The sequence below is a fragment of the Equus przewalskii genome, chromosome 18 (genome assembly GCF_037783145.1).
Source record: "Equus przewalskii isolate Varuska chromosome 18, EquPr2, whole genome shotgun sequence".
NCBI lineage: Eukaryota > Metazoa > Chordata > Mammalia > Perissodactyla > Equidae > Equus > Equus przewalskii.
This window is the reverse complement of record NC_091848.1, coordinates 7,812,699-7,825,963: the sequence shown is the minus strand read 5'-3', so window position 1 is coordinate 7,825,963 and position 13,265 is coordinate 7,812,699. Positions and strand designations below refer to the sequence as shown.

General features: G+C 32.2%; 1 protein-coding gene across 1 annotated transcript in view; it reads left to right on the top strand.

Moving 5' to 3' along the window:
• Nucleotides 1-742: 742 nt before the first annotated feature.
• SI (sucrase-isomaltase) overlaps nucleotides 743-13,265 on the top strand; it is an 84,527-nt gene continuing 72,004 nt past the window's right edge. The window contains exons 1-8 of the mRNA XM_070582175.1: nucleotides 743-903; nucleotides 2,381-2,508; nucleotides 6,317-6,434; nucleotides 6,726-6,835; nucleotides 7,765-7,916; nucleotides 9,059-9,230; nucleotides 10,671-10,770; nucleotides 11,750-11,862. Of these exons, the coding sequence (XP_070438276.1) occupies nucleotides 786-903; nucleotides 2,381-2,508; nucleotides 6,317-6,434; nucleotides 6,726-6,835; nucleotides 7,765-7,916; nucleotides 9,059-9,230; nucleotides 10,671-10,770; nucleotides 11,750-11,862 (1,011 nt within the window). The 5' untranslated portion in view covers nucleotides 743-785. The remainder of the gene's footprint in view (nucleotides 904-2,380; nucleotides 2,509-6,316; nucleotides 6,435-6,725; nucleotides 6,836-7,764; nucleotides 7,917-9,058; nucleotides 9,231-10,670; nucleotides 10,771-11,749; nucleotides 11,863-13,265) is intronic.

Sequence of the window (13,265 nt, the reverse complement as noted above, 5' to 3'; positions counted from 1 at the left end):
TTTAAGATAATTACTAAAGAAGAGCTCTTCCAAATATACATTTAGGTAGTCTTTGTGTGCTAACTCAAATGCGTAATGTTGTTTGAAAATAAATATATATTTTTGATATGAGAGTTTGGTATATTTTATTTGCTCTTTGAGGGAGGAATTTGGAGATCATGCAGTTTAAATCTTCTCTTTTAAGCAACCACTCCCAAATATATACTGCATATGTAAATTCTTTTCCACAATATTCACATCTATATTCTTTTATATATTTATATTCCTTCCCACATGTTTATATTTTTTCTAAAACATTGTTGTAAGAAAGCAGTGTTGGAACTGGAGATACAGTAGAAAGAACTGGATTTTTTGACTTTGAGAAAGTAAATTATTTTCTCTAAATTTGAAATTTCTAATGACTAAAATGCGAATAACAGCATCTCCTTCATAGAATTGTTGTGAGAATTAAAAAGCATAGTGCAAGTGTGAGGTTTCTTTGACTTGAAAAATGCTCTAACATGAGAGAGCAAGGCACACCTGCTTGGAGATCTTTTTTTCCCTCTGTAGCATGCTACTATAATGTGCATCGTGCGTTCACTCCCTTTACTTAAAATTGCATGTGTTGTTTCCCTTTTTGCCAATGTTTATTATTTTATATGATAAACTGATAGAGCTGTCTGCGCCTCTGGTTGTGTTTTGCTTAGTAAAAATATAAAAGGAAGGATATAATATCATGATAATGATGGTGGCTAATTGTAGTTATATTTTTTACATATTAAACTATATTCTTTTTCTTTCTTTAGATGGCAAAGAAGAAATTTACTCCTTTAGAAATCATTCTGATTGTCCTCTTTGTTATAGTTACTATAATAGCTATTGCCCTAATTATTGTTTTAGCAACTAAGACACCTGCTGTTGAAGGTAAGTAATGTTAAAAATACTTATACATTGGGACCGGCCCCTTGCCCGAGTGGTTGAGTTCGCATGCTCCGCTTTAGCGGCCCAGGGTTTATGGTTTGGATCCTGAGCGCAGACATGGCACCGCTCGTCAGGCCACAGTGAGGTGGCGTCCCACATGCCACAACTAGAAGGACCCACAACTAAAATATACACAATGTACTGGGGGAATTTGGGAAGAAAAAGCAGAGAGAAAAAAAAGAAGATTGGCAACGGTTGTTAGCACAGGTGCCAATCTTTAAAAAAAAAAAAATGCATTATAGTGAAATTAAGATAAAGTTTACTCATAATAATTATGGATTTTGAAAAGTAATCTATATGAGATGAAACGTGAAAAAAGATCTCAGGTAAGTTATTTAATTGTTCCAACTTTTTAATCTATTGTATCCTGGTTATTTCAATGAAGTGCCATTGTAATTAAGGAATCTATGTGCTTTGACATTAACGGCCTTTCCCAGATTGTGTTGCTTGAGAAATAGCAAAGAGGCCAAGGATCAAGGTGTTAATGGAAAGTGGAATAATTGTCTACTGCTAGCAGTGAGGTTCCTGTAATTAGTGGGAAGACTGGCTTTTTGCTCTGGCTTTCAGACACTTGCAAAGGGGGTAGGAAATTTGGAGGAATACACTCTTTGTCTTAGGCTCAGTTCTTTTTTAAGGAGAAAGAGGTTGTATGAGAAAAACAAGTAGAAGGAATGTGAACAAAGGCTTGAAGTGTTTATCTTTTTCCCCGAATATTTGTATGGTCCGCCTAACTTGCTTTCTCTTTCTTCATCATTCTCTCTTGACCAAATCAGAATTGGAAAGGATGTTACAGATCTTCTAGGCTAACTGTAGTTAGCGTTTTCTACTGCTGTTAGTCTTTTGTTTTACCTTCTTGCAGTAAACTGAAAGCTCACTACATTGAGAAGCAATCAATTTTGTCTTACCCATATCTGATTGCTAGAAAGTTCCTCTTTATTATATAGAGTTAGGATTTGTTTTTCTTTGCTATTCTCTGCTTTCTCTTCTATTCACTTCAAAGTACCTTCTTCCTCCTATTTTTCTCTTTTCTTCTCTAATTCTTGTGTCCTTCTCTACATCCTGTTCCCATCCACGTTTCTCCATCTTCCTTTTTCATCTATCAAACACAAATTGTAAATGTGGTGGGAATGTTGTTTGTACATTTTGTTTCCTTTTGAATCTACCTCACGCCCTTCTATGACTATATATTTTTTTCTGAAGAAACAGTCAACACGACTCTGCACAGTCAATTTCTAAATATCATTTGGATCATTTCGTTTGAATGATTGGGAACTGAATGTGCAAATAAATTTTTAATGCAAAATTTATTTTATTTTCATTATATATAAATTAATGTATTCTTTTAAATTGTATTCATTACTTGAAAAATCTGGAAAAAATTAATAGTATGTTTTATTTTATTGACCATTTTCTTTCCCAGGAGTTAGTACTTCTACTCCAGCTACTAGTACAACCACTGCATATCCTGGTTCAGAAAATTGTCCAAGTGAGCTAAATGATGCTATCAATGAGAGAATAAACTGCATTCCAGAACAATTTCCAACACAGGTTTGCAACAAAAGTCTTTAATGATGTTATGAATATATATTATATATTATAAGAATTATTTTAAAATAATTGCTCATATTGGATCAATTCCATATTTTTAAAGATCTAACCATCAACTAGGTTGAACTATCTTTTTATTATAGTTCTATAAAAACAGATGAGAGATAATAGAAATTACTGAGCTTGCTTTTCTGTACATGTATTCAATTCTAGTTAACAAGTTATTTTCCCATGCTTAACAAGCTATTGTTAATTTTATAAACCTCCCTGAAATTCTATCTTCTCAAATCCATTTCTTAAAGAAAAAGATGTATTTCCTTTGACAATATAGAATATTTGAGAGAGAATAGTGCTTCATTAGGGCATTTGTAATGATGGCATTAAGAAGTGTCTGTGGAAAGTAAAGTAACACTGATGTTTTGAAAATTATTATTATGTATTTTTATTACTTGCTAACTGGGGAGAAGAAGCTCAAATGGAGAAAATTAGGGTAACTAAATGGATTCATGTAACTCTAAATTGACTCTTTCTTGGTTTTCATAACCTGTATGGAAATAAAAGTCAATGAGTGTGTGTGTATGTGTGTGTGTATATTCACGTTTTGCAATATCTACATATGATATGCATATCTATAATATATTGCCATCTGTATATAATGTAAATATTCCATTATAAATCATATTGAAATTATTATACATTATATATTTACTATAATATATTATGCATGTCTATGATATATTGTATACTTTTATTATATGAATATGTCTGTAATATGTTATATCTATATCTATAATATGCATATCTGTATCTCGCCTCTCCCACTCCCGTCTTCACATACAAAATAACAAATAAACTATAAAGTTCTGTTAGCCCTATTCTACCATTGGTACATCGTAGTTAATACATAATTTTCTGATTAATTTACCATGAAAATTTGCTAATAGCTGAGATTCCTCTTGGGACAATATTAGGAATAGTGGATCCTATTGCTTACCTATTGATAAAAGAGCTGGATAACATACCGTTTACTATGACACACTGGAAAAATTGGCCAGATATTCTCTTTAGCTAATATTCTTCTTAGGAAAGATTGAAGCTTAAAATAGAATTCTATTAGGAACAATATGGCTGTTAGAATCTTAAAGGGAAACACCTTTTAAAACCCAATGGTTTAAGGTTTTGATGCCTACTATTAGTTTTTAATGTCAAACTGTTAGGTTGCTAAAGGATGTTTTCAGTGTGAAACAAATTAAACTTAAGAAGTTAACAAATTTCAGCTAATATATTTTATATTTGTCATTTAAGAAAAGATGGTGAACTTAAAGTGGTAATTCTATAATTCTACCTAGAGCATATTAGTCAGCTGGAGCTTCCATAATAAAATCTCACAGACTAGGTGGCTTAAACAACTGACATTTATTTTCTCACAGTTCTGGAGGCTAGAAGTCAAAGTGCCATCAGGGTTGGTTTCTGGTGAGACCTCTCTTCCTGGCTGGTAAACAGCTGCGTTCTTATGGTGTCTTCACAGGAATTTCCTCTGGGCAGGCACAGAGAGAGAGAGAGAGAAAGATCTCTGGTGTCTCTTCCTCTTCTTATGAGGACTCCAGTCCCATCAGATTAAAGTCCCATCGTTAGGACCTCACTTAATCTGAATTACCTCCTTAAAGGCCCTATCTCCAAATACAATCACTTTGGGGGTTAGGGATTCCTACATCTGAATTGTGGGGGGACACCATTCAGTTCATAGTCAAACCACTATGTATTATTACATATCATTCTGTATACATACACTGACATACAATAAAAATAAGAACCTAAGAAATGTATTGTATTGTTACCTACTTAAGTTATACCTATTGATGCATATTTAATGTTTTAATTCTTTGCTTTTTCAAATGTAGCAGAGAAAGAATTGAAGTTAGATTAAGAATTCAAGATAATCAGAGAAATGCCTGAAATCCTGAAAAATAGGTAGAGCAACTAAAAATAAATACCGCATCAAAATCTATACAAAGTAAACCAAAATTATTAGTATCGCAAAAGCAAGAATAAGGATATACATTTTAAACTAATATTTTGGTTTGTATATGTAGTGGGTTGAATGATGTCCTCCAAAAATTCGTGTTTACTTAGAGACTCAGAATCTTACCGTATTTGGAAATAGGGCCTTTGCAGATGTAGTTAGTTAAATTAAGTTATACTGAATTAGAGTGGACCCTAAATCCAATGACTGATGTCCATACAAGAGGAGTGGATGACACACAGAAAACCACAGGGAAGAAGTCTGTGTGAAGATGGAAGTAGAGGTTAGAGTAATGTATCTTCAAACCAAGAAGTACTGAGGATTACCAGGAGCCACTAGAAGCTGGGAACAGATCAGGAAGTATTCTTTCCTAGAGTCTCAGAGGGAGTTCGGTTTTGCTGACACCTTGAATTAGGACTTCTAGACCCCAGAACTGTGATAGAATAAACTTCTGTTGATTTGATTTAAACCACCATGTTCACGGCTGTTACAACAGCCCTAAGAAATCAATACAGTATGTTTGGAGGAACTTTGTGTAATTCCATCTTACTATATATTCTTTATATTATAAGATGCAATTATAATTTGCTTATTTCCTTTCTCTTGTTTTTTAAATTTGGCACCTTTACACCTTTCAAAATCAATATATCTATGTCTAATTCTACCTTTTTGTTTTGTACCACCATTTAAAAAAAGTCTTTCATAAAGGGTACTGTAAGTGACAATTTTTGTAGAACTCTCTCTTTGTATTGCTGGGACTATTTCTCTAAGTTAGATAGCAGAAGTAAAATTGCCTGATCACAAATCACACACTTTAGATTTGGTTAGATAATGACCCTCCACAATGGTCAGGTCCACTTGTACTCCTGTTTGCACTGTACGTATGTGTGTGTATTTCTGCACACATATGTGTATCTGATGCCACTTTAACTTGATATTAAAATAGGAGAGAAGTTAACATGTATAGTGTCAGCCACTATCAGTAGAGGCTTTAGCTTTTTTCAATGCAAAGAGCCAAGAAAAAAAAGCCCACAGGTGTTCAAATTATAAAAGTGTGTCACACTATTAAATTTAAATAAGTAGATTTTTAATTATACCAGTGTTAACACACAGCATAAACATGTGTTGAACTTTTTATATCAACATGTATACCTTTTCATTTTCTTTCACTTCACATAATCTTTCCATATAGATCACAAAATTACTGAGAATTCAATATTTTGCTTTATTCAATGCAGCAGCAGCAACTAGTTGCAAACCTGGCACATAAACTAGTTTAAATAGTTTAATTAAATATTGATCTAATAATTAGCTGGAAATAACTACCATAAACCTTATATTTAGGCTTGAATTCAGGGCCGTGTCTTCATCTTTATAGCCTGACTGGCAGCTTGATACATAATTAGTACACAATAAGTTTTTCAGCTCTTCTGCATTGACTGTATGACAACAGAATAGATTATAATTACCCAGAGGGCAAGAACCTGTAAAATACACGAGCTTACAATAATATGTATTGATATATAAATTTGATAAATCACATCTCAGAGCATCAATCTCTGATAGGGGTAATTAATTCAATTCTTCCAATATTTATATGTCTTCCAAATGAGAGAAACAAAAGAATAAGTGAAATTTTAACATAGTGTGTATTTTAAGAAATAAGGCATTTTTAAAACATTTATTCCAGCATTTATTAGAATGAGTGAATGTTTAAAACATAGAGACTGACACATATGATAACAATACTAATCATATGATTCTTCTTATAAATGTTTTTATCAGGCACTTTGTGCATCGCGGGGTTGCTGCTGGAGGCCATGGAATGACTCTGTTATTCCTTGGTGCTTCTTCGTAGATAACCATGGCTATAATGTTGAGGAAATGACAACAAATAATACTGGTGAGAAGTGTGCTATCATGGTGATCTCATATAATATATTTTAAGTGGAATGAAAAAAATATGTTTTAAATTTTTCTTTAGAAAAATTTCTTAAATACAATCAAATGGGAATTGTGTACACAAAAATGTTCAAATTGATTATATTAAGGATTCATTTTTTGAATGAGTGTATCTTCCAAGTTAAAAATATCATTATTTATGGTAAAGGCAGTAAAATTATAAAAATATTTAATAATTATTAATCTTTATGAATAAAGTCATCACTCATGTCAACTTTTTCCTTTCTTTAAGGGCTTGAAGCCAGATTAAACAGGATACCTTCACCTACACTATTTGGAGATGACATTAACAGTGTTCTCTTAACAACTCAAAGTCAGACACCCAATCGTTTCCGGTTCAAGGTTTGATTTTTGAGATTTCTAATGAAGGATTAATAATAAAAGGCATGATATGAGCACACCCGTCACCCTAATAAGACATTTTCCCTCTGAAGAAATATTTATTCCAAGCAAAGGACTATTTGGATTAGTTATTTCACTTCTCTGTGCCTGTTTAATCAAATACAACATAAGAAATAATTCCTCTGGCAGTTATTTTTGGAGAATTTAATAATATCTTCAATGTAAAATATTTGATACACTGTTAAAAGAAGAATAAACACTTAATAACCTGTAGTAATTTTTATTATAACAACAGATTATGATGAAGAATTAGTTTAAAATTTAATTTGAGAGAGGTATTAGTTGTGCTGCTTAAGTGTGACTTACACTCAGTAGTTCTTTTGATTGGTGTCACTTTATTTATGATTTCTAAGAAACTAATCCCTGCTGTTTTCTTAAGAAGTAGTTTACTAGCATGGCTTTTTGGATCTGGAAATGAAAACAACACCATATCCTTTGTATGTTATTTTTTAGAACAATTCACAGGAATTGAGTTTTTTTAAACAAAATTCAAGATTCTTATGAGATTTCTAACAGAGTGAACACTGAAAAGCAACAAGGAAATTAAATTTGTAAGAAGTATTGTTTAAGAATCAATATTTGGTAATACTGTCGTTAATTGTTTTATATCGGTCCAATAAACATCTTTATTTTATATACAATACTTTTATAAACAATTAATTCTATTTATTCCTTAACAAATTATAAAATTTATTCCGTGCATAGCCATTTAAAAATGTTAAAAAATTAAGTTTGTGACTAGATTAATTGCTCATTTATAAATTTATTAAATTTATTAATTTCTATTTAGAATTTGCATTTAACACAATTCAGAATTGGAAAGTAGTAGTTTTGAATCAAGTAATGCTAATTTGTTTAAATCTTTGCAGATTACAGATCCGAATAATAGAAGATATGAAGTTCCTCATCAGTTTGTAAAAGAACCTACTGGAACCACAGATTCTGAAACTTTATATGATGTGCAGGTTACAGAAAATCCATTTAGCATCAAAGTCATTAGAAAAAGCAATAATAGAACTTTGTGAGTAATTATCTCATTTTACACTTATATAAGTTTAAAGAACTGGTGATTTTATTCTATTATCACAGAATTAGTAGAGTCTTGATTTCAAGGCATTTTCAGAAAGAAGAAATTTTCTCCCAAAAGAACGTGGGTGTACATTTTTGTAAAAATTATAATGGCAAAGGAGTTTTATTTCCTGTAGATGAAAATTGTGAGAACGTGAATGAAAATCTAGAAATTGGGGCCAAAGGTGAAGGGGGAGAGCATCACTGGTACAATGTTAGCTGTGCCTATATTTGCATGCCTAGAATTCCTCTGTGTCCTTCCCACGTCATTTATCATGCACTGTTGCCAATTTGTAGAGTCAAATAGTTACTGTTCAGAGGGGGCCTAATATTCATAGTAATACTAAAGTTCTTTTCATATATATCTATGTATTAAGTTAAATATTGCTTGAATGCCTTCAGTATGAATGTATTTTGAAGGACATTTGTGGCAAGGAATTTAATAATTTTCAGAATAAATTCTCTTGCATCTCCAAGAAAAGTTAATTAAGCAATTGACGAGCTTGAATCTCAGCAATCGCTTTTCTTAAATATGTTTTAATAATTTTCAATTGACTGTTAAATCACAAAAATATTGAATGCCATTTACCATTTCTCGTAGTATATTTTTGATATGCGTAAAACACACAACCTTTTCTTTTTGGAAAAATGACTTTGAAGTTAATTTTACTATATATGTTAGAGGTGTGGAAGCCAGTATAGTACTATATATTATAACCCTGTCTCTGAAACGACCCAGAACTGTGTTTGAAATCTGGCTCTGCTGGCCACAGATTTGCCACCTTAGAAAACAAGAATTGATTCTCCCAATTTGTGTCATCTCTGCAATGGGACTGATAATGGTAGTTATACTTTGGGATTGTGATGAAGATTGAAGGAGAGAATTCTTGTTAAGAATCATGTTGGTGATGATGAAGTAAATTGTGTTTGTGAAATTGGCAAGTTCTGGTTATGGTATAATTCATGTGTTCCTAAGAAGTGATCACAGCTAAAGACTGACATTTAAAATGAAATATTCTGGATGATAACATAGACCCATATTTGGTGGAACATTTTCTGTTTCAAGATCATTTATTTCTCTCTTTCATGGTGCAGGTTTGACACCAGCATCGGTCCCCTGGTGTACTCTGACCAGTATTTACAGATCTCAACCAGACTTCCCAGTGAATATATTTATGGTATTGGGGAACATATTCATAAGAGATTTCGTCATGATTTATATTGGAAAAAATGGCCACTTTTTACCCGGGATCAACTGCCTGGTGATGTAAGGAACTATATTTCTTGTTATAAATAAAATCATTATATTGGAGCAGAAGTTGATTTTAGCCTATTTGAAACCATCATTTATTTGATGTCAGTGATACCTAAATCCAGAAGCTTATTTACTTTAGGGATGAAGAGTGATAGAAAAGTCCTAAATTAACTCAATTAGTGATCAATAGACTTAATGAATGTTTAAAGAAGTATTTCCACTTTATGAATGTTTTATTTTGATTTTCATATTTTATTATTTCCTTTTTAGCCACTCTTGTATTTAAATCTGTCCATGGCTAGTCACTGCAGTAGAATAATTCCAAATGCTTCCCATATTCTACATAGATTTGTATGATATGTAGAAGAAATCTTTGTCTGCCTATCTATTGGATAGATCTATCTATGCCTACTTCCTTCTCTTCCATAACATATGATATCTTCCATAGATTCACATATTTGCACAGGGAATTAGTTCTCTTTGTATGTACTAAACTTTCAAGTTCTTTATCATTTATGCAATAAGCCATTGAGAGCTCATTTGAAGTTTTGCCTCATAAGAATTTCTCCCAAACTCCCTCATATAGAATTAGTCTTTCTTTTCTAACGCTTTTTTCATAATTTGATATGACAATCATCACCGTATATCATTTGTGTATGTGCTTGTCTATACTTCTAGAATATGAGATTCTTCAATGGCAAAGATCATAACATACTAAGAAATTATTTTTTATTGATTCATGATTGCTTTGAGTCAAATATTAGTGATTTTTTTAAATGCCAGTGCTAACTATTTCAGTCCCCCAAATGAATGTGTTTTTGTTTTAAAGAGCCTTATTTGGTACAGAACTACTAGTAATTTCAACTAATCTTTGTTTATGTCTTCTTTATCTGTAATAAACACCTAAAAAACACCAGGCTGGGAACCTCATAGCTATTTTCCATACATTCTTTCCTTTGAACCTCCATATCCAATCAGCCAAGAAGTCTTTTCTCTTTCACCTTATAAGTGTATTTCTAACTTGCCTCTACCATTTCATGCACTCATCAGCTCTCAACACATGTACTGCAAATGTTCTATAAGGGTAGACATCATCTTGGAGTTTCCTGCAGTGCCTTGGGCTTACATGGGGCATAATGGATGAACATGCCATTGCTCTATCATGAATTGCTCATTAAAACTTATGTAATCACAATAAAACATAAAGAAAAATTGTGATATGTTAATAGCATAATATATTATATGCTTTTATATCTTAATATATCAGTAATTAAAATAAGTTAGATGTTTTTTGTGCTGCAAGTTTTCATGTCGTACACACTGTAGAGAAAATTAGTGTGGAGATGTGAGGAGTAAATTACAGAAACAAATTGGAAGTCATACCATTTTAAATACATGATCTTTTTATTTTAAATATGCTTAAAGGTTAATTTTCAAATTTTTGCCTTATAGAACAATAATAATTTATATGGCCATCAAACGTTCTTCATGTGCATTGAAGATACTTCCGGAAAGTCTTTTGGTGTTTTCTTAATGAACAGCAATGCAATGGGTAAGAGTAATTTATCTGATAATATATTCAAATGAGATTTAACTTGAAATGTTTTAACTGCTCCCTGTATTCTAATCATAGATATCATGTATCAGAGGAAACTCTATTGTTAATGATTAGCGTGTGAAATTATTATAAGCAGGTTTTTTGGTTAGTGAGACAGTGGATTTTTGCATATCAGTGCTTCTATTTTGGGGAGAATATGCTATGTTGTGATCTTCAGGTACCTTTTTTTTTTTCTCTTCAGAGAAACATTGAAACACATCCATGCAAACGAATATTCCCATTCCTACAGCCTTATCTGTTAAGATAAGTTAAAACGTCACTACAAACAAAAAAAAAAAGAAAAGAAAAAAGTCTATGTAGGGATTGAAAGAAGGAAGAATAGTTTTTTAGTTTATCATAATTCAACTAATGTAGAATCCTTTGTTTCTTTAATATTGTGAGTACAATACGTACATTTAATACATGAATCAGTGATGATATAATGTTATAAAAATTTATAATGTTCCAGCAGGAAAAGTATATATCATCTGGCTATCTAGGCAATTGCTATGTTTTACATATAGAAAAATTAAATTAAAAAGCTTTGTAGTATTTTCTTAGAAATTAACGTGATAAGGTGATCATTTAGAGAAACTTCAATTAAAATAACTAATTGACATTCGATTTTAGAAAGAAATCTTTTTGTTGTGCAAGGACTGATCGACTATCCCTTGCTCTGCAGTCTCCAGGGGAGCTTTGCCAGCCTCCGGAGAAGGAAACATCTGGGCTAGCCTGTTATAAACCTCAGACATGGTGGCATTCTACTTTTCTCCCATATTCTTCCTATCTTCACTGTCTTGTTTCATCTTAACTATTTAAAAATAGTGTAAACATTATGTGGTTGACAGGAAGTAGTTTAAGTAAACTCTGTAATTATTTTGTCACTCTGTATATTTTTACTATTTACATATGCTTTCCAATTTTTATTTTGTAGAGATTTTCATCCAGCCTACTCCAATAGTAACTTACAGAGTTATTGGTGGCATTCTGGACTTTTACATCTTTCTAGGAGATACACCAGAACAAGTAGTTCAACAGTATCAAGAGGTGCGTTTCAGGTCTATTTTATGAAATCCTTTCCTACCATGCTTTCCTTTCAGCGAACATGCCCACATATTTAAATGGCTTTCTTTAAGATATCTGGGGCCTGTTAGCTAAATACATTTTTAGATCTTATCATTTTTCAGATATGAGTAGGTGGTTTTTATTTTTCCTATACAATGAAGCTTATGTCTATTTAAACATCTATGTTTCTGATATCAGATTGTTTCTTGCTTGTAGGCAGCTGAGTTCAGTTGTTGGATTTCTTTGAGATGTTGCATATTAAATCTTTACTTATTCATGACCTACTTTGGTGGAATAAAGCAAAAGGAAGTATGTTATCCTCAAGACTGAGGACAGGCAATGGCTGTATAGGTCGTACATCCCTGTGATAAAAATCCTAGAGGCAACTGAGTTATGAGGAAGGCTAGTGAAACTTGCTGTCAATGCACAGTAGGTGAACTCCAGGAAAACTGGTTCTGGCATTCAGGCTTAGAAATGTAGATTTTGAGACATAGTCAGAAGTCTTATGTCTAAGGTCACTGTCTAAGCAACTCTCATTTACGTATTAAATAACATCTTAACGTGCCTGGGACCAAGATGGACCTTAGAGAGGTAAGGAATCCAGGGCTTACCTTGAACCTGATTTTAAAAGTTTCTTCCAAATAATTGTTCTCCTGTGACTGTTGGCATATGTAATTCCTGGTGTTATCATGGAAAAATAAACTATTTTTACTGGTATGTTATTTAAGGACGTGACTATTTTTAAATTCTTGTTTTATTGATATATCTTTTGAAATGTAATTCCCATTTCCTAAAATGATCTCAAAGGAGAAGTAATTACTATCAAAAACTTTTTTTTAATTAGGGTCCAAAAACCTGAAATAAGAGTAGCTAGGATTTTACAAAATTAACTAATTTACAATGTCTAACAATCCTCAAATTGCTGTTCATAGATGTGAATTTCAGAAAAGCACACAAACTTTACAGTCTCTGTAATATGAAATCATAATTACAGTGCTAGGCTGGCCTATACACAGACTTTGTGTGTGGTTATCACACCATCAGAACAGAGGACAGCACGTTTTTTGAAAGAATTTGATATTTGATTTGTGACATATTAGTTGGAATAGTTGTCTATTACATACTCAGAAAAGACTGTGCTCAGCAGTAGTTGCCTTTGGGTCATGCTTGACATGTGAATGCAGCATCCGTATGACAGTAGTGCGCTTGCTTATATCATTTTGTGGGTACTTGATTGAATTGACTTGAACTTAAGCAATAAAAGACTGGTGTAGAACATAGCACCATTAATCACTGCTGCGTTTAAATGAGGCAGGGATCATATAGAGAGTAGGCAAAAGAAACTTTATTGTTTGAAGAAAAACAAACCATATTCCTTGTATAAT